Genomic DNA, 20937 nt, shown 5'->3' on the forward strand with positions numbered 1-20937 from the left:
TAAGTACAGACAAAACACAGCAAAACTTCCTAATTCCCATGATAAGTCCTCCTGGGGAAGACTAGACGTAGACTCCAGAGAGTCGGTTATGTATTTCTGTTGAGTGGGAAGGTTCCAGACCCCAGCACCTCTGACTCTAGCCACAGCTTTAGAATCACATCTGCTCACCACTCTAGAATCCGAGATCTGACAGATGTTCCATGCTGATGCCCTGTGTGGGGCAGAGTGGGAAGAGGCTGGGCCCTACACCAGAGGCACTTCCTACCGTTCTGATGTCTGTCAGTGACTTTTTTTTTTTAAAGACAGGATCTCATGATTCCCAAATTTACCTCAAATTTGTGGACGATGCCCTTGTGCTTCTGACCCTGCCCCCACCTCCCGGGTGCTGAGACGACAGGTGTATACTGTGCCTCTTTTACTTGACACTGGGGACTGACAATGTTCCACACATGCCAGGCAATCGTTCTGCCAAACACCTCCAGCCTTCCAGTGTAGGCTTTGTGTTTTTGTTTTCCTTGGCTTTTTCTGAGACAGGGTTTCTCTGTGTAGTCCTGGCTGTTCTGGAACTTGCTCTGCAGACCAGACTGGCCTTGATCTCAGATATCCACCTGCCTCTGCCTCTCAAAGGTGGGATTAAAGGCGAGAGCCATGATGTCCAGTCTCCAGTGTAGTTTTAATGCACATTTTATGAATCCTATTCGGCTAAGTGGAATCTCCAGTACAGCTTGAAAGGAGCACATGGCTAGCAGGTGGTCTGCATGACCTGGGTTGCTCTTCCCTGCCCACTGCTCTAGTCATGGGTGACAGGGTGAGCTCACACTCCTCAAGTCTGGCTTACAAAGCTGTATCAGGGATGGTTTGGCTGCCTCTTATGCATTCCTCAAATTCCAACAAGTTTCCCTAGTACCTAGTTGCTCACCATAAAGAGTGGTATTTGCACAGCAGATAAACTAGTACCTTTAGAATTTAAGGTGAGCTGTAAACCAATAAGGTAAGGTCTTAAAGCATGATAGGAAGATAGCAGTTACTTATCATGCTTTGGGATATCTGGGTGACCGGGGCCCCGGGAGCACACAGCACCAGTACTCTTCTCATGGGGACTGTTCCTTTGTGGGCCCAGGAGTAGCATTTTACAGAACACAGATTAACTGAAGGCTTCTCTTTTATTACATCTAAAGAGCTCTACAGAAACAGGTAACATTCAACAGGGAAACAACTTTTCTCCAATGCATGTAATAAATATTTTCACTTGGTACTTTTATACAAACTGACATTGGTCTACTATACATTTTTTAAAAGCCATTTTACTGGTTTGGCATGCGGTATGGAAATTCTAAGAGAGAAAGTCTTAAGGCAATGAATCACAGATTTAAGTTCATGGAATTTATGGTAATCTTTATCTATTTATATACATCTTCCCCTATGTTAATAAAACAGCAGCAGCACGCTCTGGGACCACCGGCTACTCTCCCTCCCTCCTTGAAAGCTACACTTTGTGTTTAATTAAAAAAAAAACAGAATTCAACGTGTATCCACAAAACAAAATTCTTACCAAAATAAATTCAAATGTGCTTTAAGAGTCCTGAAGATTCTGAAAGTTTCATGTATTTAAAATTGAAACTGCTTTAAAAACTAGGTTCTTTCTACATTTATTCATTTACAATTAGGGCATATTTTCATTCGGTTTCACAGACTTGTCTCAAAAGGAAAATTGGCTGAAAAAAAGAATAAAACAAAAAGCAACAACGACAAAAAAAATATACCACCACCACCACCGCCACCAAAAGAACCCACATTTTTCAAACCTTTAGTGATTCTTGAAGTCAGTAATGTAGATGTGTAACATCTAAATTAGCAGTGGAACAACTTCAATACTCAACAAAGTATGCATGGTTAAGTTTCATATTTAAAAAAATGTGTCCAGTAATGCCCACATGGTAAATTAAAAGCCACCTCTACCCTCCTGGCTGAATGGCTACTTTATTGATGGTGTGTGCTTACAGAAAGACGGGAGCACACACACGATACTGTAGAGAACACATGCCAGAGGGAGAGACTAAGGAAGGAGCTCCTGGCAGCTTGCTGAATCAAAGATGCTGAGAACATTATCTGTCCACAGCCTATTAATCAAGGTTGGCAGGGCTGGGGAGTGAGGTCGGCCTAAGGAAAAACGACAACAACGGGACAAAGTGACCATGCGCTTTTTCTTTTAATGCAGGAGATAAAGTGGTGTGTGGCTCTAATAATTATTCAGGGTTGTGAAAGTCTCTGACTGAACTTGACCACATGCAACATTTTAGAACGTCAACACTGAAGAAGTGAACTCCTCAGTAAATGGAAGGAACTAAAACATACAGACAACCAAACGGCTTGTTCTCCCGTGGGGACATGACCAAAGCCACAGGGCATCTATTCCTCCAGTTACCGGCTCTCCCCTTAGGCTGGTACAAGGCAGGACACCGAAGGAAAGTGACCCCTCTATAGCTGGCATGAAGAATGCAGAGAGCTGGTTTAAACTGGATTATTTTAAGTTTGTAATTCAGCATCAGACACAAAAAACTATGCATCAGTATCCTAAAACTACTAACAGTAACCAAAACCAGACCAAACCAAACCAAAAACACCCAAACAAAACCAAGAACAAAGAAAACTATTCATTTTACCTCAGTTAAAATAATGTTTCCTATTGCTATGTTAATAGAAACACCTCAAAATTTCAGTGATTTCCACTATAATCCCAATTTAGACAAATTATGGTTATCTGAAGTGAGTCTAAATTAATACAGTAATGAGAGATGGTAGAACCTGTATTCATAACACCAGATGAATTTAAAAACATAACTATTTCTGGTTTTAACTGATAACAAATGTCTTGTTTTATTGCGAATTGTTTTGTGACTCTAACACAGCCGTTTCTGTGTGGAACACACATGCGTAGGGGAAGACGATGATGTTACTCACACGCACTTGTTTATAAATACATATATATATACACACACACACACATATACATATCAACACCAACTTTTTTCAAAAATTCAAGTCGACATTTTAGTAGCAGAGAGACTATAAAATAGATATTATTTTTAGATGCCACGCTGTCATGTGAACCACTTCCTTTATTATACAACTGAAGACACAGTCATCATGACTTCTACCTGGATTAATACCTACCGGTCCTTCTGTTATGGATGCAAGGCTTGAAAACAAGTTTACCACACACAAAGATGGTCCTTCCACAACTCTGAAAACATGAAGGTGGGACATAAAAGCCAGTGCAGGAGCTGGTGATGGTGTGCCCTGGCTCTCTGCAGTTACACCTGCATCCTCCATCAGTTGCCATCTATCTCCCACTGTCAGAGCATGCTTTCTTCTCTGCGGACTCTCAAGTATGAGAAGTATTTTTTCCTTCCTTTGACCCTTAATCACCTCCTGAAACAAATTTTAATATATTTACATATTCTGCTATTGAGAGTAGGTGAGACCAATTGGTTCTTGAATTTAAAAAAAAAAAGGCTTCCTATGTCATGCTTTCACTAAAGGTGAAGGAAAAAAGAACACGGCTAAGAAAGGAAGTATACTCGGAGACAGAAAACCAAAATAACTAAGGTTATTTTTGAGTTTCAACTATTTATCAGATAGATTTGGTATGGATCCACATGTGGGCTGTGCTGTACTGTTAACTTTAGGATAACCGATTCTTTCTTTCCTTCCTTCCTTCCTTCTTTTCTTTCGGTGGAACGGAACGACCTCTGCCAGCTCCACACCCCACGGGGCTACGGGGGTTCTTTCACATCCCATTTTGGTATGAAGATCCTCAAGGAAAACTTGTTACCCTGTTGCCAAAATGCAAGTGCTCACAGCCTTGGATTACATACAGAATACTGGCAATTCAGACTTAGAATCAACAGAAGTGTATTGTCATTCGAGGGCCTGCCCACAGACTGCGCATCCAAGCAGCGTTTGCTCCAGCACTTCTGGGAAACACACTCGTAGAGGGTAGACAGCAGATCACAGAGGATCTGGGATGGAGAACATGCACCTAGGGAGAGTTGAGAAAGATGCTCACACAAGAGTGATAATAACCAAATGCAAACTGAGGAGGAGGGGCGAGTGACGACAGAACAGCACATACAGGTACACAGGCGCTCTTGCGCGCACGCGCGCACGCACTCACGCACACAAGCTCTGTCTTGAAAACAAAGGGTATGCAGTAAGATAGACGAGGCTCATAACTTAAGGCTGGTAAAATCTACGCACACACAAACAGAATCCAAGTCTGTCACTTTTAAAAAATGGAAATCAAAGCTATCCCAAACCCATCCCCACAACAAAGCCCACAATTTAAACCTCATACATGCAATTGTTTCCGTTATTGCAAGAAAGATAATGCCATTGAAGTAAAATAAAACCCAAACCACAGGACAAATGGTGAAGTCTTCAGAATCCAGAAAAAATGAACTGAAGGTTTGTGGGTGCTTGTTTTTTCTTTTTCTTTTTTCTTTTTTTTTTTTTTAAACAAGTGTTTTATCAGACAGGCAGTCTTAGATTTATATACAAAAGTAAAACTGAAAATATAGTTTTGTTCTCTGTACATTTCTTTTAATTTTTTTTTCCCTAAAAAAAAGGAAAAAAAAAACCACGCTTGTATACTTTTCTAAACAGGATAAGGTAAAACAGAGCATAGAGTTCTCTTCTGCCAAGTCATTTAATCTGGGATGGGGTGGGAGCAGCAGGGTGAGAGCGTCAGTCCAATGAGATAATGTCTGGTATGATGCCAAAGATGGACGCTGTGTCTGCGCTGCTCCTGCTGGCCACACCATGGCCATGGCTCTCTCTCAGACTGTTGGAAGACACAAGGCTGCTGTTGCTGCCGCTACTGCTTCCGTTGGTGGCTGGCAGAGATGTGCTCCCTCCTGCACTTAGCTGGTCGAGAAACATCTGCGAGGAGGTATACGGGAAAAACCGGGAGGAGTGCAGGAGGTCCTGGTCATCTGAGACCGCCGCTGCAGCTGCGGCTAGCAGGGAGGTGTTGTAATGCTAGGAGGGACCAGAGACAAAACACTCTGTTACAATCAGATGCACCTCGGCGTACTCTTCTCAGCAGAACAAGGCTCCTCAAGTGACAACACATTCTGTAGTAAACGACTGGTCACTATTACTGAGAGCGCTTTGGCATGGTATCTGAGACTGGAATGACATTTTTGATTGTGTGTGCATGTAGTTTGTATTGCATGCAGTTCTTAGCCCTCTGTTTCTGAGGTGTTCAGAAGCAGTAGGAAGGATACATCCCACATTTCCAATGGCAAGTTCAGCTTGAGAACTGTCTCACAGCTGCTCAGCTGCTCCCAGGCTGGGCTGCAGCTCGGTGCAGCCTGCTTCTGCTCTCAGCACTGTAGGTGCTGGGCAAAGGGTTTGCGCACATGAACATCTCTGAGCTGGGAAGCGCAGGAAGAACTTGCTGTAAAAACCAAGCAATGTCCCACCTGCGTGGGGCACTCTGAGTCGGGTGTGCGGAGCTGCAAGTCTCTCCGGGTCAGGGAGCACTGCGGAGTGGCTGTGAAGGCTGAGGACAGATCTGTGCACTATGTGGGCTTTACCAGCACTCTGTGCTTAGACCATTCTATATTTATTAAAAAAAAAAAATCCCAAAGCTATCTTTCTTTAATTTTACTTTGTTTTAAAACATTCATAACATACAAATTAAACACAATGAGTTCTAACATTTTCACGTGTATATGTCTTTTAACCATAACCACTTCTACTACTTTCTCTTGCTCTTTCTTCCCCTAGCTGGTCTCCTTCCTTTTCCAACAGTCCACTTCAAATGTCAGTGTTGCTTACAGAGCACAGACAACTTACCACTGGCTATATCACTGAAGAAAATGTCTCCCCCATTAACCATTAACTGCCTACAAATCTTAGGCTTCTGACTACTTAATTCTTTATAATTAAACACTTAAAACATGAATACACCATATGGCTATGCAAAAAATTCCTTTCTTCCTATCTATATAGGAGATATAGTTATGTATTTTTCTAAAAAGACAAATTCATCACACACACCCTCCCTCAGGTCTACACAGGTCAGGCAGGGGTTACAATCAGTCTACTAGCCACATCTTGTTTCCTGGAAGGTTTTCAGGACAGGGACCATGCCTGCTTCCGGATCCCCGATGACCTACTAGGGTTCATGCTGAGCGGGTGCCCATTCTTCAGAACATGCTGTGGGCCTTGCTTGGATTGTCCCTTTCCCAAAATCTCTTTGATCAGCCAGCTTGGTGGCTCAGCAGGTAAAGTGCTTGCTGTGTAGCCCAACTATTTGAGATCAATGGGTGGAGCACATACAGAAGTGGAGAGGGCTGACTCCACACAGCTGTCCTTTGACTTCCAAATACATGCTGTTACACCAAGCAACACCATGTGTGCAATAGTAATAAAAAATTAAAAGTGTATATACAGGACCATAGGAGGAGCTGAAGGAGGGAAAGAGATGGATGGAAATAATGTAAATAAAGTATACTCATGTATGAAACCCTAAAAAAAGAGAAAATCCCAAAAACCTCCTTGACTTTTATGCTGTTGGAACAAGACTAGCAACCTGACCCAGGCACGGAAGAGGATGCACATGAGCATCATCACCAATGCACATCTTCTTACAAAGTTTGCTACTCTTCCATCAGTGCTTTAGTTTGCAGGCATGAAACCCAGGAGGGCATTCTGGACAGCGGCCTGGTCACTGCTTGGACAGTGACAACTACAGTACAGAGAGGGAGGAGCTTCTGTGTCTGGTCCTTAGTCCATGTCCTTAGCCACTTTTCTATGGCTGAAGTAGGCCTTTCTCAATCTGTGTTTGTCTCACTGTTTCCGATGAGACTTCTTCCACTTTGTTCTTGCTTTTCAAGTCTGTCGCTCTGGTGCAATGGGACAGCCTGACTGGTGGATAAGAATCACTGACTGTTTCCTTCCATACTCAATCACTTTTAACTTTGTATCCAGGTCATTAGATATGGCCTTTTAGCAACCCATTTTGTACATTTAGGGACTGAGATGAACAAAACAGTATGAGCTAGAATCAAGCATGGGAGAAGATGAAGCAATCAGAGCTGCAATAAACGCAGTATGAGGAAGCACAGCATTCTGTAAAAATGAAAAGTCAATAGATCTTTGCTACCAACATTGAGTACTCACAGACTGCACACGACTCTATGTATCAAACATACAACTGGCAATGCAGTAGCAACACAGACTATAGCAGCTATGCTGTCCTGGGCACCAGGACATTCTCATACTTTGTCCCACGGCTCACTGCCCTGTGTTTGTCTTTATACAACATTATTGAGAAATCAACAGGCAGTGACTGCCTTTACCCTTTGCTGAGGATGGTGGGTGATGAATAATGCTTTTATTTAAATTCTTACAGACAGAGCAACCCTGGGCACATGCACTCTATTTTCTAAGGAAATTCATTCTTCCTTCTGGCTGTGTATTATACTTTTAGATATTTTAATATGCAATTAAAGAAGAAGATTATTTTCAAAATAACATACCTGATTGTCTCCTGATAAGAAAGGAAAGAAATCTAATCCTGTGGAAAGAAAAAAAAAATGACCTCAGAGAAAAAAAACAACAAACAGGAAAAGCAAATCTTTCTAAATATCCTGCACTTTAGTCTTACAGCCCAGGCCCTCTGCATTCCTATTTAACCACAAGGGCTGACGGTCCATGGTGGCACACACCTTTAATTTCAGCACTTGAAGGAGGCAGAAGGAGACAGATTTCTTAGTTAAGATGCTGGCCTGGGGGCTGGTGAGATGACTCAGTGGGTAAGAGCACCCGATTGCTCTTCCGAAGCTCCTAAGTTCAAATCCCAGCAACCACATGGTGGCTCACAATCACCCATAATGAGATCTGACTCCCTCTTTTGGAGTGTCTGAAGACAACTACAGTGTACTTACATATAAATAAATAAATAAATAAATAAATAATTAATAAATAATAAATCTATCTTTTTAAAAAAAAAAAGATGCTGGCCTGGTCTACACAGCAATTTCCAGGCCTGCTAAGGCGAAATCGAAGACTGTCTCAAACAACAACAACAAAAACCTACCAAAACAAACAAACAAACAAACAAACAAACCAACCAACCAAAGAACAAATTGAAAACTATGAGAAGTCGAGCTGAAGGTTCTACGGCACTTCTACCTGTAGACTATGAAGGACAAAACCCAAGTTTTGGCAACAGTAACTTGCTCTTATTTAATCTATCTATTTGCCTGTCTGTTTGCTTAGATGGAATCTCCTGTAGAGCAGGCTGACTTGGAACTTCTTCTTCTTTTTTAAAAAGATTTATTTACTGTTATATGTAAGTACACTGTAGCTGTCCTCAGATACTCCAGAAGAAGGCATCAGATTTCATTACGGATGGTTGTGAGCCACCATGTGGTTGCTGGGACTTGAACTCAGGACCTTCAGAAGAGCAGTCGGCGCTCTTAACCACTGAGCCATCTCGCCAGCCCCAACTTGGAACTTCTTAATCAAGTCTTCACCTCTTGAGTGCTGGGACTGCAGGCACATCCTACCTACCATTGATCTGGTACTGAGACTCAAACCCATCATCTCATGTACACCTGGCAACTGTGCTACACACTGAGCTACACCCCTAGCCCTTAAGCATCCTTTCCACCCAGTTATACTCCACACAAGTGCCTCTTAGGGTCTTTCATGACTTTTGGGTTGACTTTACAGGTAAAAATTTAAGAGTCACACAGATTATTGCAAAGCTTTTAATTCTCCCTGTCAAAGTGTTTACTTCCTGTCATCTAGTCCAGATTGAAGCCCAAGGGTGTCTGTACGGCTAGGCATGGTGGCATATGCCCTTACTCCTCATATTCAGGAGGAGGAGGCAGTCGAGTCTGAGATATAGGAGACCCTGTCCTTAAAAGTAAGTGTCTGGTGGCATCACAAAAAGCCTGACTCTTAATTCCCGGGTGCAAGCACACCCTTCCTAACTTATATAATGGTAACATTAGAGCAAGAAAACCAATGGTCTCATGCTGATGTCCAACCTTGAGTACACCAGCAATGCAATGTGCTGGCAACCACTCCCAGGATGTAGCGACAGTGATGCATGTGTGCAAATAGGTAAGTAGAGCTGTCTAGAAAACTGCTCAGAGTACCCTGCATCTGGGAAGTTAAATGATTAGTCCATAAGCCACTAAGTTATAAAGATAAATCTATAGCTGAAATTCTTTTTAAGATACAAATGAATGTACTGACATATCAAACTTTAAAAAAAGAAAAAAAGATGAGTCTGTGCAAGACAGTATATGCTGGCTGGTATATATCTATGAGTTTGAGGCCAAGCAGGACTACATAGAAAGACTATCTCAAAAAAAAAAAAAAAAAAAAAAAAAAGGTAAGATTCAAAAGAATTTTAAATGTCTCAATTTGTCACTACTTATAAGACAATAAAAAAGTGCTGACAAGATGTCTCAGTGGGTGAAGGTTCTTGTCACCAAAGCTGATGACCTGAGTCTGATCCCTAAGATCACATGGTGGAAGGAAAATGAATTCCTGCAGGCTGTCCTCAGATCTCCATGTGTGCCATGGCATGTAGCATCTCCACAATGCAGTGCATGCCTAATATCCTAGCTCTTGGAAGGCAGAGGCAGGAGAATAATAGCAAGTTTGAGGCCAGTCTGGTCTATTATATGGAGAGCTTTAGGCCCAAACCAGGGCTATCCAGTAAGTCCATCTCTTGTAATACACACAGTATCTGTTACATGCAGCTATCATCAAAGAACAAAACCAACACTCATTTCCATCGAACTCAAGGCCACATACAGAAGTATGTCAACAGCCTATGGAGTACTGGGAACTCACAATGCCTTAAGACCACTGCCCCAGTATTTCCAGAGCAGTGAGCGCTGGCTACTGAGGAAGGTATCATGAAGACCCAAAGCTATGTTCTTCCTATACTCACTTTCCCCTACGCTCGCTCCCATCCCCAGACTGCAGCTGCTCAGAGTGTGACACAGCACACTCTGTCAGCCTGTGTGACACAGCAGAGGAGCAGGAACTCACCTTGTAAGTCATAAGGCATAGGCGTCATGTGGAAGGGGTGCCTGTAGTCCTGGATGAGGGAGGTGTTGATGTAGCTTGTATCTACAGCAGGAAGGCTTGGGGTGCGGGACACAGGCGAGGCTTGATGAGGAAGACTTAAAATGCTGGGGGAAAGAAATGTTCAGAAAATTTAATAGTCACTTTAACAGTTTGGCAAATGCAATTGTATACACCACAATAAGTCCTACTTTTTAGGATAAAAAATTAAGAGTAACAAAAAACCCCCCAAAACAAACAAACAAACAGTAAAGTCAATGGTAAGAACTACTTTAGGGGGGGTGGGTATGGGGGGGCCTTTGGGATAGCATTGAAAATGTAAACGAGGAAAATACCTAATAAAAAAAAAAGAACTACTTTAGGCTTGTGGTAGTGTTTGCAGACACTGTAAGGAGAATCAGAGATGCTACGGTAAAACTATTCATGCAGTCCACACAGTCCTTAGATCGCCATCCTCCACTCTGAGAACGCAGGAGCAACACCCAGTTGAGTTACCATGTTGGACACGGGTGGAAGGCACTCCTGAAAAAGGCAACTGTGGTCCTTTCTAAGGAGGTGCAGAATGGGGTAGGGAGTGACACTCTAGGGATACTCTTTGTGCTGGGTAAGTTTATTGTCAACTTGACACATGGCACATTCATCTGATCTGAGAGGAGAAAGTGCCTCTGTAGTCCTGGGTGAGCCTGGAAAGCATTTTCTTAACTAGTGATTGGTTAAAAACCAGGCTGAGTAAGCCAGTAAGCAGCACTTCTCCAGAGGGCATCAGCTCCTGCCTCCAGGTTCCTGCTCTGTTTGAGTTTCTACCCCCAAATCCTTAGATGATCAACAGTGCTGTGGAAGTGTAAGCCAACAAACCCTTTCCCTGCCAACTTGCTTTTTTGTCATGTTGTTTCATCTCAGCAATAGAAACCCTGACTAAGATACCCTGTTAAGGAAAATAGAGACAACTAGGGCAATGTAGCAAGCTGAGCACTGAGAAGAAAGCTGACTTAAAGCTTGCTCAGAGTGAACTCTGGAGTGACTTTGGTGCACCCAGTGTCTAGCTTAGCTATCAGTATAGTCAAATAATAGGGCTGTTGAAGCCAATCAAAGCAGCAGACAAGGCACCAAAGTGTCCCAAAGTATAAAGGAGGGACAGAGGTATTAAGAAATAAGGGTTGAACTGAAGGGAAAAAGGAACTCCAGAAAAGCACCAGCAGGCTTTATCAGCCAGATGCCAAACCCGTCTCCTTCCTTCCCTTAAAGAAAAAGGACAGCCAGGCTGTGGATTGTGGCTTTAATCCCAGCACTCGGGAAGCAGAGGCAGGTAGATCTCTGAGTTCGAGGCCAGCCTGTTCTACAGCGTGAGTTCCAGAACAGCCAGGGCTACACAGAGAAACCCTGTCTCAAAATGCTAAAACGAGACCAAAACCAAACCAAACCAAACCCAAAAATCAAACCACCCCAAACAAAATGAAAGAAAAAAGGAGGAAGAAAGAAACTTAAGAACTGACTTTGAGTTATGACAGTCCTAAGGAGATTTATGCACCACTCCACACAACCCCTAACCATGAAAGGCTAACAGGCACAGAGGAAAACAAAGTAATGAGAAAGGGAAAAATATAGGCCTCTTCACTCCGAATGCAGTGTGTGTTTGTGCACTAGAGTAGTACACAGGTGCTACAGCATGCATACACAAGGAGGGCTGAGAACAGCTTCCCCTGCCTATTCCTACACTACTCATGGATATGCTGGGCCAGATGGCTTATGAGTGTCAGGGCTTCTCCTGTCTCTGTCTGCCTTCTTGATTTAGATATGCGTGGTACTTGATCTGGCCTTCCACAGAATCTGGGGAATCATCCTGCTTTTATAGCCAGTACTTTATCCAGTGAACCACATCCCCTGATCTTCTATTTCCAATACTCCATGTCAGGTACTTGTAGGTGGAGGTACAAATTTAATGGTAGAGTACTTCAAATGACACAAAGCTTACATTTCCAGGAACAGAATCCTAATTATAAATATGCACTATACATTTCTGAATGGAATAGGTGCTGCACAGAAGTGTTTCAATCAGTGTGAATGTAAACCTCTAGAAAACACCACGTTCCTCAGCTGTGTCCTTGTCTACGCTTAAGAGATTCTAACAGGAGAAAGCAGCTGACTGCTTGTCTTCACAAACACCTCAGTCTAGCAAACAGTATGGAACTTCTGGGTGAATAGAACACTCAGCGAGGTGCTACAGTACCGGATTCTTTCCAGTTGTGGACGGCTGCCTGTCTTCTATTTGTGAATGCTCTCAAGTATTTCCTTGTTATAATGCACAGCGGCAAACGACCTGCTGGGCTTCATGCTACAGCTACCAGCTGGTTGCCACTGTGAACACTTACAGTGCTCAGATGCAGCCATTCTTTTAAAATGCTGGAGACATACAGGTTTTAGCTACATATCCACAGAGGAGGCTCTGGCCTTTGCAGAGCTGTATTTAGGCTCAATTTATCATGGGCAAATCAGGAAAGTAGTTAATGCAACTAATATAATTTTCCAAACATAATAAACAGGGCTATTTTGGGAAGAACTATAATAAATATTCAAAGAAAAAATATTAGATTTCTAAAGACTCCAAAATTTTCCTGATTTAAAAAAAAAAAAAACTCAGATAGTAAAAATACTGCAGAGTTCACATATGACTATTTTGACAGCCGTAAAATTAACTCTAGAGTATTTATATACTTGTTTTTTAGAAAGTATCATTTTTTTTCAAAAGAACGTATCTTAATTTTGCAATCATAGCACAAAAAAAAAATAACAATACAGTTGTCTCCTGATTTCTTTGGGAGGCTGAAGATATCCAGATCCACCAAGGTCACATTTTGTCCCTCATATGTCTGTCATAGAATTCATGTGTCACCTAAGCATTCCATCTGGGTCTCTAGGTTCTTCAGAACACTTACTACGTTGAAATCATCATCATCAACGTTGTCTTCACTACTATGACTACTAATATTATTGGACAGGATGTCATCTAGTCCAGGTGGCCCCAAACAGTCTTATGAGTGATGGGGTTATGAACAACATGATGGGAGGCTCCTGGGAACCACAGACAAGTCTTCAAAAGAGGACTACTTCAGGGAAGCCCAAGTCACTGCAGTTCTTTCCTGCACCTCACACACATCTGCAGCCAGTTTCAATGACCTGGTGTGTCCAGCTTTCCACTGTAAGTGCTCTACTGGAATTCATTTTACAGCAAGTAGGTTCCAGTTTTTAAGCTAATGTTCTAAAACCTACAAGCAGCAAAAATGAAATCTAATCTTTGTGGGTTTTGATCCAGACAGGAGCTGTGGAAGGCACTTCATTGGGCCTCCTCACATTCAGAGAACATCAGTCTTGCTCTATTTCCTAAGAGCTAACTAAGGTATCTGAGCACTGTGCTGTCCAAGTCTGGGCTGGGCATGAAGGCCAGCAGAGTGGCAGAGCACCGGAGTTCACAGGAAGAACTGTACTGTGTACACTGAACAAGTCCACTTGGGGGAGGCTAGTGGCTCAACTGTTCATGCGGCACACACTCTCAACAGGATGGCTGCTACCAGACTAAAACTGGACAATGACTGTAAACAGATCCTGAAAGGAGAGCAACACCTCAAATATGAGGAAAGGACATCTTTTTTTCTCCTCCTCCTTCTTCTCCTCCCCCTCTCCCCTCTCTCTCTCTCTCCCCTCGCCCCACCCTTTCTTTCTTTCCTAAGAATGGGTTTCATTACATTTATCAGGTTGTTCTGGAACACACAGAGATCCATTTGCCTCGCTATTGCACTTGCTATTAAGTCTGGCAATCAAAGTTTGACACATGGTAGAGGGAGAGAACCAATTACTGAAGGTTGTTTCTGACAAGCACATACATACAAATAAAACAAGTCTTAACAAAACAAAACAACCCTGGTTAAATGCAAAACAAAAAAAACAAAAAACAAAAAAAACCCAAACAAACCCCAAAACCAAACCAAACCAACACCCAAACCCTCTTGGTGATCCTCATGTGCATCAGAACTGCTAAATGCAGCAGAGTCATCTCTTTAAAGACTGCGTGAGTGTGTGTGCACCCTTGGAAGCCAGACGGTGTCATCAGATCCCCTGGAGTGGAAATTACAGGCGGTTGTGAGCCACCATGTGGGTGCTAGGAACTGTGCATAATACACCAAGTACTCTTTTTTTTTTTTTTTTTTTTTTTAAGATTTTATTTTATTTGTGATTATACTGGGGGAGTATACTGCTTGTAGGGTTGCCACTGGACAACACTAGCCTTGCGGAGTCAATCCTCTCCTTCCTTTGGCTTCTGGGGAGTGACTCTGGGCCTTTAGCTTTGCCCAGTCACTGCTTGTGGTCACTGAGCCCTGGGATTCAGATCTTTGTGAGTACATTGTTGCTGTATTCAGACACACCAGAAGAGGGCACCGGATCTCATTACAGATGGTTGTGAGCCACCATGTGGTTGCTGGGAATTGAACTCAGGACCTCTGGAAGAACAGTAGGTGCTCTTAACCACTGAGCCATCTCTCCAGCCCCACACCAAGTACTCTTAATTGCTGAGCCATCTCTCGAGGCCCAGAAACATCTCTTGATATGATGAATCCTATATACAAACTCTTGGAGAACTCTACTCTACTTCATCAAAAACACAACATCCCTAGGAGAGTCCATCTCCAGTTTGTATTCACACACAATGGTTTACTTGGCAGCCTTGACCCTACTTTGCAGATGAACTTTCATACATGAGTGTTTTGCAAAGGTTCTAGCAGCACTCACCCTTTATTACTTAGTGGTGACGTAGGAGACAGGGAAGGACAGGTCCTCTTGGCAGGGGGTTCTTCCTCCTCTTCATCTGACGAGCTGTCAATGGTTAGGTCAATGACCTCGACTTTCTTGTTTTTATTTGAGGACTGGTTGTGGGACGCTACCTGATGCTCCAATGTGGAGCTCAAGCAACCTGTGCAAGAATGATTAAAACGCAAGACCCGTGTCAATCCTCTTCTCCCAGTGTCCCTGCAGACGAGCACATCCACTTAGCAAAGCAACACCACGGGGTAGCAGAGCGATGTAGTAAGGTAGCTCTGCTTTACTGGGTTTAAAAATGGTGGCATTTTTATTGGTTGTTAATCAATTATTTGAAAAATAATTTTGAATTAGAATAATCAAAATATATCTTAACGCCTTTATTACTCCAATAATTCTGGAGGCAGAGGCAAAAGATCTCTATGAGTTCAAGATCAGCCTGGTCTACATAGTGAGTTCCAGGACAGCTAGGGCTACATACATCTTTTATATCTACTTTAGAATAAAAGTAGTTTTAGAGCAGGATTGTGTGTTACATGTTTTTCTACACAGCATCTAAAGTACCTAGAAAATACTGGTCCTCTCCTAGCAAATCACCAAAGTCAAATCTATCCCCACATATACGAAAATATTTAAAGAAAAGTAGCTGAGTATGGTGCTGCACACCTTTGGTCTTAGCATTCAGGAGGCAGAGCCAAGCGAATACAAAATATGAGACTCCAAAGTCTAAAACAAAACAAAACTAAAGGAAAACAAAAAAAGAAGAAAAAAAGAAAATCTAGTACCATAAACATCTTAAGGCTTGCAAAAAGTTGATTTAAAAGGAATCCTGCTATTTGTGGACATTTAATCAATAACCTAAGAATTACTGAGCTATTTGCACTGCTCAGTAATTTCAACAGTCTGCATTTCTATATTAAAAACCATGGTGTAGCACAACAGCAAGCAACCACCCAGGCCAAGGGAAGCCACTCACCATCAACTCCATTGTAGGAGGCAGTGACTTCTTGAACCTCCTTCTTTGACCTCATTGGAGCCCACGAGCCATCCTCCTTAAACTGTATCTCGTCACAGTCTGTGCAGTACTTTAGAATTTCCATAAACAACCTAGACAGACAATAGAACATGTTTTAAGTGAAGAGACATGAGAACCATAATTCAGAACACTTAGATCACAGGTGTTTTATGAGAGGTAAATGGAAGACAGGGAAGTAGAGCAGACAAACTACATTCACCCTCACACATGCGCTACACGGGAAACAGTTTACATAAAGATGCCATGGAACCTGGAAAGAAACGACAACTTAAAAATATTTCTTTAGTTTGTGCTATATGGGTGGGTAGGTGCCACAGTGCATATGTGGAGGTCTAAAGACAACTTGTATGAGTTCGTTCTCTACTTCCACCCATGGGTTTTAAGTCTTAAACTCAGGCTGTTGGGCTTGGCAGCAAGCACCTTATCTCATCCCCAAGAGTTTTAAGGATACAGAAAAATGTTCACAAAAACTGAGGTGGTTAAGGAATAACATATCTCAAAACAAGATTCTGTGTGTGAATAAAAGCACACACTAATGATCTCTAGATGGTAATTTTATATACATTCAATTTTTTCTTTATACTTTATATTCTATATTTGCAAATTGCTAAAAGATCTTATCTGATAAACTGAAGGGATATATATAAAAATGTCTAACCAGTGCTAGAAAGATGGCTCAGTGGTTAAGAACACTGTTTTTCCAAAGGTCCTGGGTTCAATTCCCAGCAACCACATGGTGGCTCACAACCATCTGAAATGGGATCTGATGTCCTCTTCTGGTGTGTCTGAAGTAAGCTACAGTGTACTCATATACATAAAACAAATAAAATTTTAAAAGATGTTCAACCAACAGTTAAATCCAAATAAAATATACTGGTACTAAAAGTTATTAGTAGCATATAATCAAAATTTATGTAAAAACTAAACTAGAAGTTTTATTAAAAATGCCTTTTATTTCCTGTTCTGTTTTTGAAAGAGCGAGAGAGATCTGTATTATAAGAAAAGGAAGAACTAAGATAAATACTATACAGAGGTGGTAAAATATTACTATTAGTCTAAATTTATAAATTAGTTATCATTTCATTTCTGAAAAATCTAACAGGAAACACTACTTCCTCATATTCTCCCAAGACTCAACATTTTTAAAGCTCTGGGTTGTAAGTCTATTGACAAATACATTCAATTCTTGTATTATTGTCTTCAAGGCTCTTATGTTTTCTCATATACTATAAATAATCTGTCTTGTTTGAGTATTTTGCTGAAGAATACTAGAAATATTAGGGAGGCATTTTTCTCTTTTCACAATGCATTTCCTTGTTTCTTGTTCAGTGGCAAAAAGGCAACCAGAAACCTAAGGGGAATGGCAGACTCAGGCAAATATCAACAGGTCAAGACCAACAGACAGATGGCTAAGAAGGAGAACCTCTGCTCACTGTGTGCAATGGTGAGGACAGAGACCGAAAACACAAAAGGGGAAAGGCAAGGCTAGAAACAGAAGCTGCAGAACAACAGGAACTGCTATCAGCTGGTTGTCCTTGGCTGGGAGCCCTGACAGTGGACAGAAGTGGCAGGGCTTGGTGGACAGGACAGAAGCCAAGCTTCTTCTAAAAAGCCCAACTTTGAAAAGAACCTGTAGTATTTACAAATTGCTTAAATTATTTGTGTGTGTGTGTGTGGGGGGGGGGGGGGTATGTGCACATGGAAACCAGAAAAGGTTATCAGATACACTGGAGCTGGGAACTGAACTTGGGTGACCTATAAAAGCAGTATAGCTCTTAACTGCTAAGCCATTTGTTTAGGACCAAAAGCTATTTGTTTGTTTATTTATTTACTTATTGGATGAGTTTCAATTGCTAGAATCTCAAAATTTGATCATGCATCCTCTTAATGCATGCACTTTGTAGGTCTTAGATGTACTCAATACACACACACACACACACACACACACACACACACACGTATATCGTCTGCTTAGAATTACTGCTTTAAAATAATAAACAGAAGGTGCTGAAAAAAAAGAGGAAAAAGCATGTGTTTTCACAACAAGTAGAATATATACAGCCATAAATAAAACCAATGTTAAAAAGTATTTTAAAGGGCTGGAGAGATAGCTCAGCAGTTAAGAGCAATGACTGCTCTTCCAGAGGTCCTGAGTTCAATTCCCAGCAACCGCATGGTGGCTTATAACCATCTGTAATGGGATCTGATGCCCTCTTCTGGTGTGTCTGAAAACAGCTACAGTGTACTCATACAAAATCAATCAATCAATCAATCTTTAAAAAAATGTTTTAAAGATGGGAGAGACACCAAGATGGTGGAAAGGTTCCTGCCACTAAGCCTAACAGCCCAAGTTTGATCCTCAAAATATAGATGGTAGAAGAAAAGAACCAACTCTCCAATGCTGTCTTCTAACTGCTATATGTTTACAATGTACCTTCCCAAATAAATGTTTTTTAAAAATCCTAAAAGATGAAAAATATTTACAATACTAGTTACTCACTTTTAGTTACTCACTGATTTCTAGAATAATGAAAATTCCATAAACAAACACCTTTGAAAAAATTACCTCTAGGTTTTATCTCAAACCTGATGGCAACAAACTTGAATAGCAGAAAAACAAAAAGAGATAGAAACATACATACCCGTCAATAATAAGGTGTTCATATGGGGCCTTCTTATCACAGACAGGACAAACCCATGTTGGTTTTTTCTCATTCATTTGAATGTAAAGAGTTGCATCAAAACACTGAAGGTGGGAGCAGGTAAGTGCCCGACAGGGGATTGTCAGTCGCATTTTCCCAAGCTTTAAGGAAGGGAAAGTTCAATGTTAGTATGTGCTGCTGAAAACCTAGGCTGTAATAATGACTTCCTGAAATACAACATGCATGTACTGTGATTTAAAGCGTAGTGTGTCCACAACCCCTGTACCTAAGGTTCAGTTAATACCATGGAAGAGGGGAAGAAAGAGTGTAAGAGCCAGAGAAGCATGGGACTTGCCTAGACTATTTCCTAGGATCAATAGGGAAGCTTTTGATACTCCAACAATACTGCTGCCTAAAAAGACCTGAATAAGGATAATACCAACAGACATGCTACAGGAAAATCCTGGACAGGGGACCACTCCTAGACAAAGAACTATACAGAGACAATTGAAGGATACTGAGATTAGATGAAACAGTCTTTCCCAGGGGTGATCCTAATCGGTTATCAGGTATCAAATGGTCAGCTCTGAAATTATATACATACAAGTAACAGTCCATCATATGGACTGAGCAGGTTGTATTTATATATTTGGTGTGTGTGTGTGTGTGTGTGTGTGTGTTGTATGTAAAAACAAAGAAAAGAGGCTGTGATTTTGAGAGTGAGCAAAGGAAGGGGTACTTCAAAGAGATTAGAAAAGGGAAATGGGAAATGTTATGCTTACATTTTAATTTTTAAAAATAAAAATTTTAATATAAAAACCATGTTCTACATGATATGTTTGGATATCAAACACAGTGACTATGGATAGTCTACCATAAGAGCAGTGAGACTCTTGTTGGGAATGTCTGAATCTCTCTGACTGTGCTCTCACCTTGTGTGTGCGTGCACACAAGGGTGTTGACCTAGGCCTCACACTTGCTAGCCAAGCACTTTACCACTGAGCTGTATTTGTAACTCTCACATGCTCTCTTAAATCAGCCTTCAACCTGAAAAAAGTTAAGAACCGTCTACGTAGAGATTTAGACAAAAGAAGACCTGGAGATCAGCATGGCCTCCAACCTCATCTCTGAATAAGTACTTAGTTCACAGGGTGAAGCCCAAACCCCGCCTTTCCTCCATGATGTGAGGCATAATGGCTGGGGCAGCTCTGAAGAGGAGACAGATGTGCGCTCTGAATCTCTCTCCTCACTGGGCATCACCACACAGCCAACAGCCCTCTCAGACATCACTAGTACATTTGGGGACATTTTTCTTGCCCAATAATTGTGGGCTGAGCTGACACTAGCTGACTCTACTCCACATATGGAGGTCTTCTTTAATCCTACACTGCTGTTGCTTGGGCCCAAGGTAGATATATTGCTGGGGACCTGCACAAGGAGTAAGGTATTATGATGTCCATCACCACCACAGGGTTTCCAAAGTCCATAATAGCCACAGAACATGTAACCTACTCACTCCCTATAATGATATTATTTGGTAAGTTCATGAAAAAGACTTTCCATATGTTTGTGAGTTAAAAGAGGAAAAGGTTCTTGGCTTACAAACCTTTCAGGGAAATGTGTAATTTCCTTGTCTACCAAGGAAACCAACTGTCATGGGCCCTAAATGACTGTTCTGATTCCAATGATTTACTGTGCTTCTAGGGAAGATAGTTAACCTTTCGAGGCCCCCTTTTCAACCTAGAAAGTAGCACCATTTTCTCTTCACTTCCACCAGATGCAGTGATAAAGATTTTTTTTTTTTTGATTTTTAGAAATAAACTTTTTTATTAATCAGTTTATTCTTTTACATTTCAAATGGTATCCCCTTCCCAGTTACCCCTCCACAAATCCCTCATCCCATCCACTCTCTTCTTCTTCCCCTTTGCCTTTATTTTTTTTCAAAAAAATTTTATAAGATATTTTCTTTATTTACATTTCAAATGCTATCCCGAAAGTTCCCTATACCCTCCCCCCGCCCTGCTCCCCTACCTACCCCCTCCCACTTCTTGGCCCTGGTGCATATAAAGTTTGCAAGACCAAGGGGCCTCTCTTCCCAATGATGGCCAACTAGGCCATCTTTTTTCGAGACAGGGTTTCTCTATGTAGCCCTGGCTGTCCTTGAACTCAGAAATCCACCTGCTTCTGCCTCCCTAGTGCTGGGATTAAAGGTGTGCGCCACAGGAAGTGATAAAGAATTTTAAAAGAACATGCTAACAACTTAAGCCAGGAGAAACATCATTTATCTTGTCCAAAGCACAGAGAGGAGGACCAGGAGGAGACTGAGAG

The 20937-nt window shown here is 41.7% G+C and overlaps 1 protein-coding gene across 2 annotated transcripts in view; it reads right to left on the reverse strand.

The window, feature by feature from the left end:
- Positions 1-1144: 1144 nt before the first annotated feature.
- Pias1 (protein inhibitor of activated STAT 1) overlaps positions 1145-20937 on the reverse strand; it is a 102514-nt gene continuing 82721 nt past the window's right edge. Inside the window, exons 9-14 of one of the 2 annotated variants that reach the window (XM_006511302.3) lie at positions 18610-18770; positions 15908-16038; positions 14905-15085; positions 10087-10229; positions 7551-7588; positions 1145-5040 (exon numbers count right to left, since the gene is read on the reverse strand). In XM_006511302.3, coding sequence (XP_006511365.1) covers positions 4747-5040; positions 7551-7588; positions 10087-10229; positions 14905-15085; positions 15908-16038; positions 18610-18770 — 948 coding nt within the window. In that variant the 3' untranslated portion in view covers positions 1145-4746. The remainder of the gene's footprint in view (positions 5041-7550; positions 7589-10086; positions 10230-14904; positions 15086-15907; positions 16039-18609; positions 18771-20937) is intronic. The other variant, NM_019663.3, reaches the window with a different exon arrangement.

The sequence above is a fragment of the Mus musculus genome, chromosome 9 (assembly GCF_000001635.26).
Source record: "Mus musculus strain C57BL/6J chromosome 9, GRCm38.p6 C57BL/6J".
In the NCBI taxonomy this organism is placed as follows: Eukaryota; Metazoa; Chordata; class Mammalia; order Rodentia; family Muridae; genus Mus; species Mus musculus.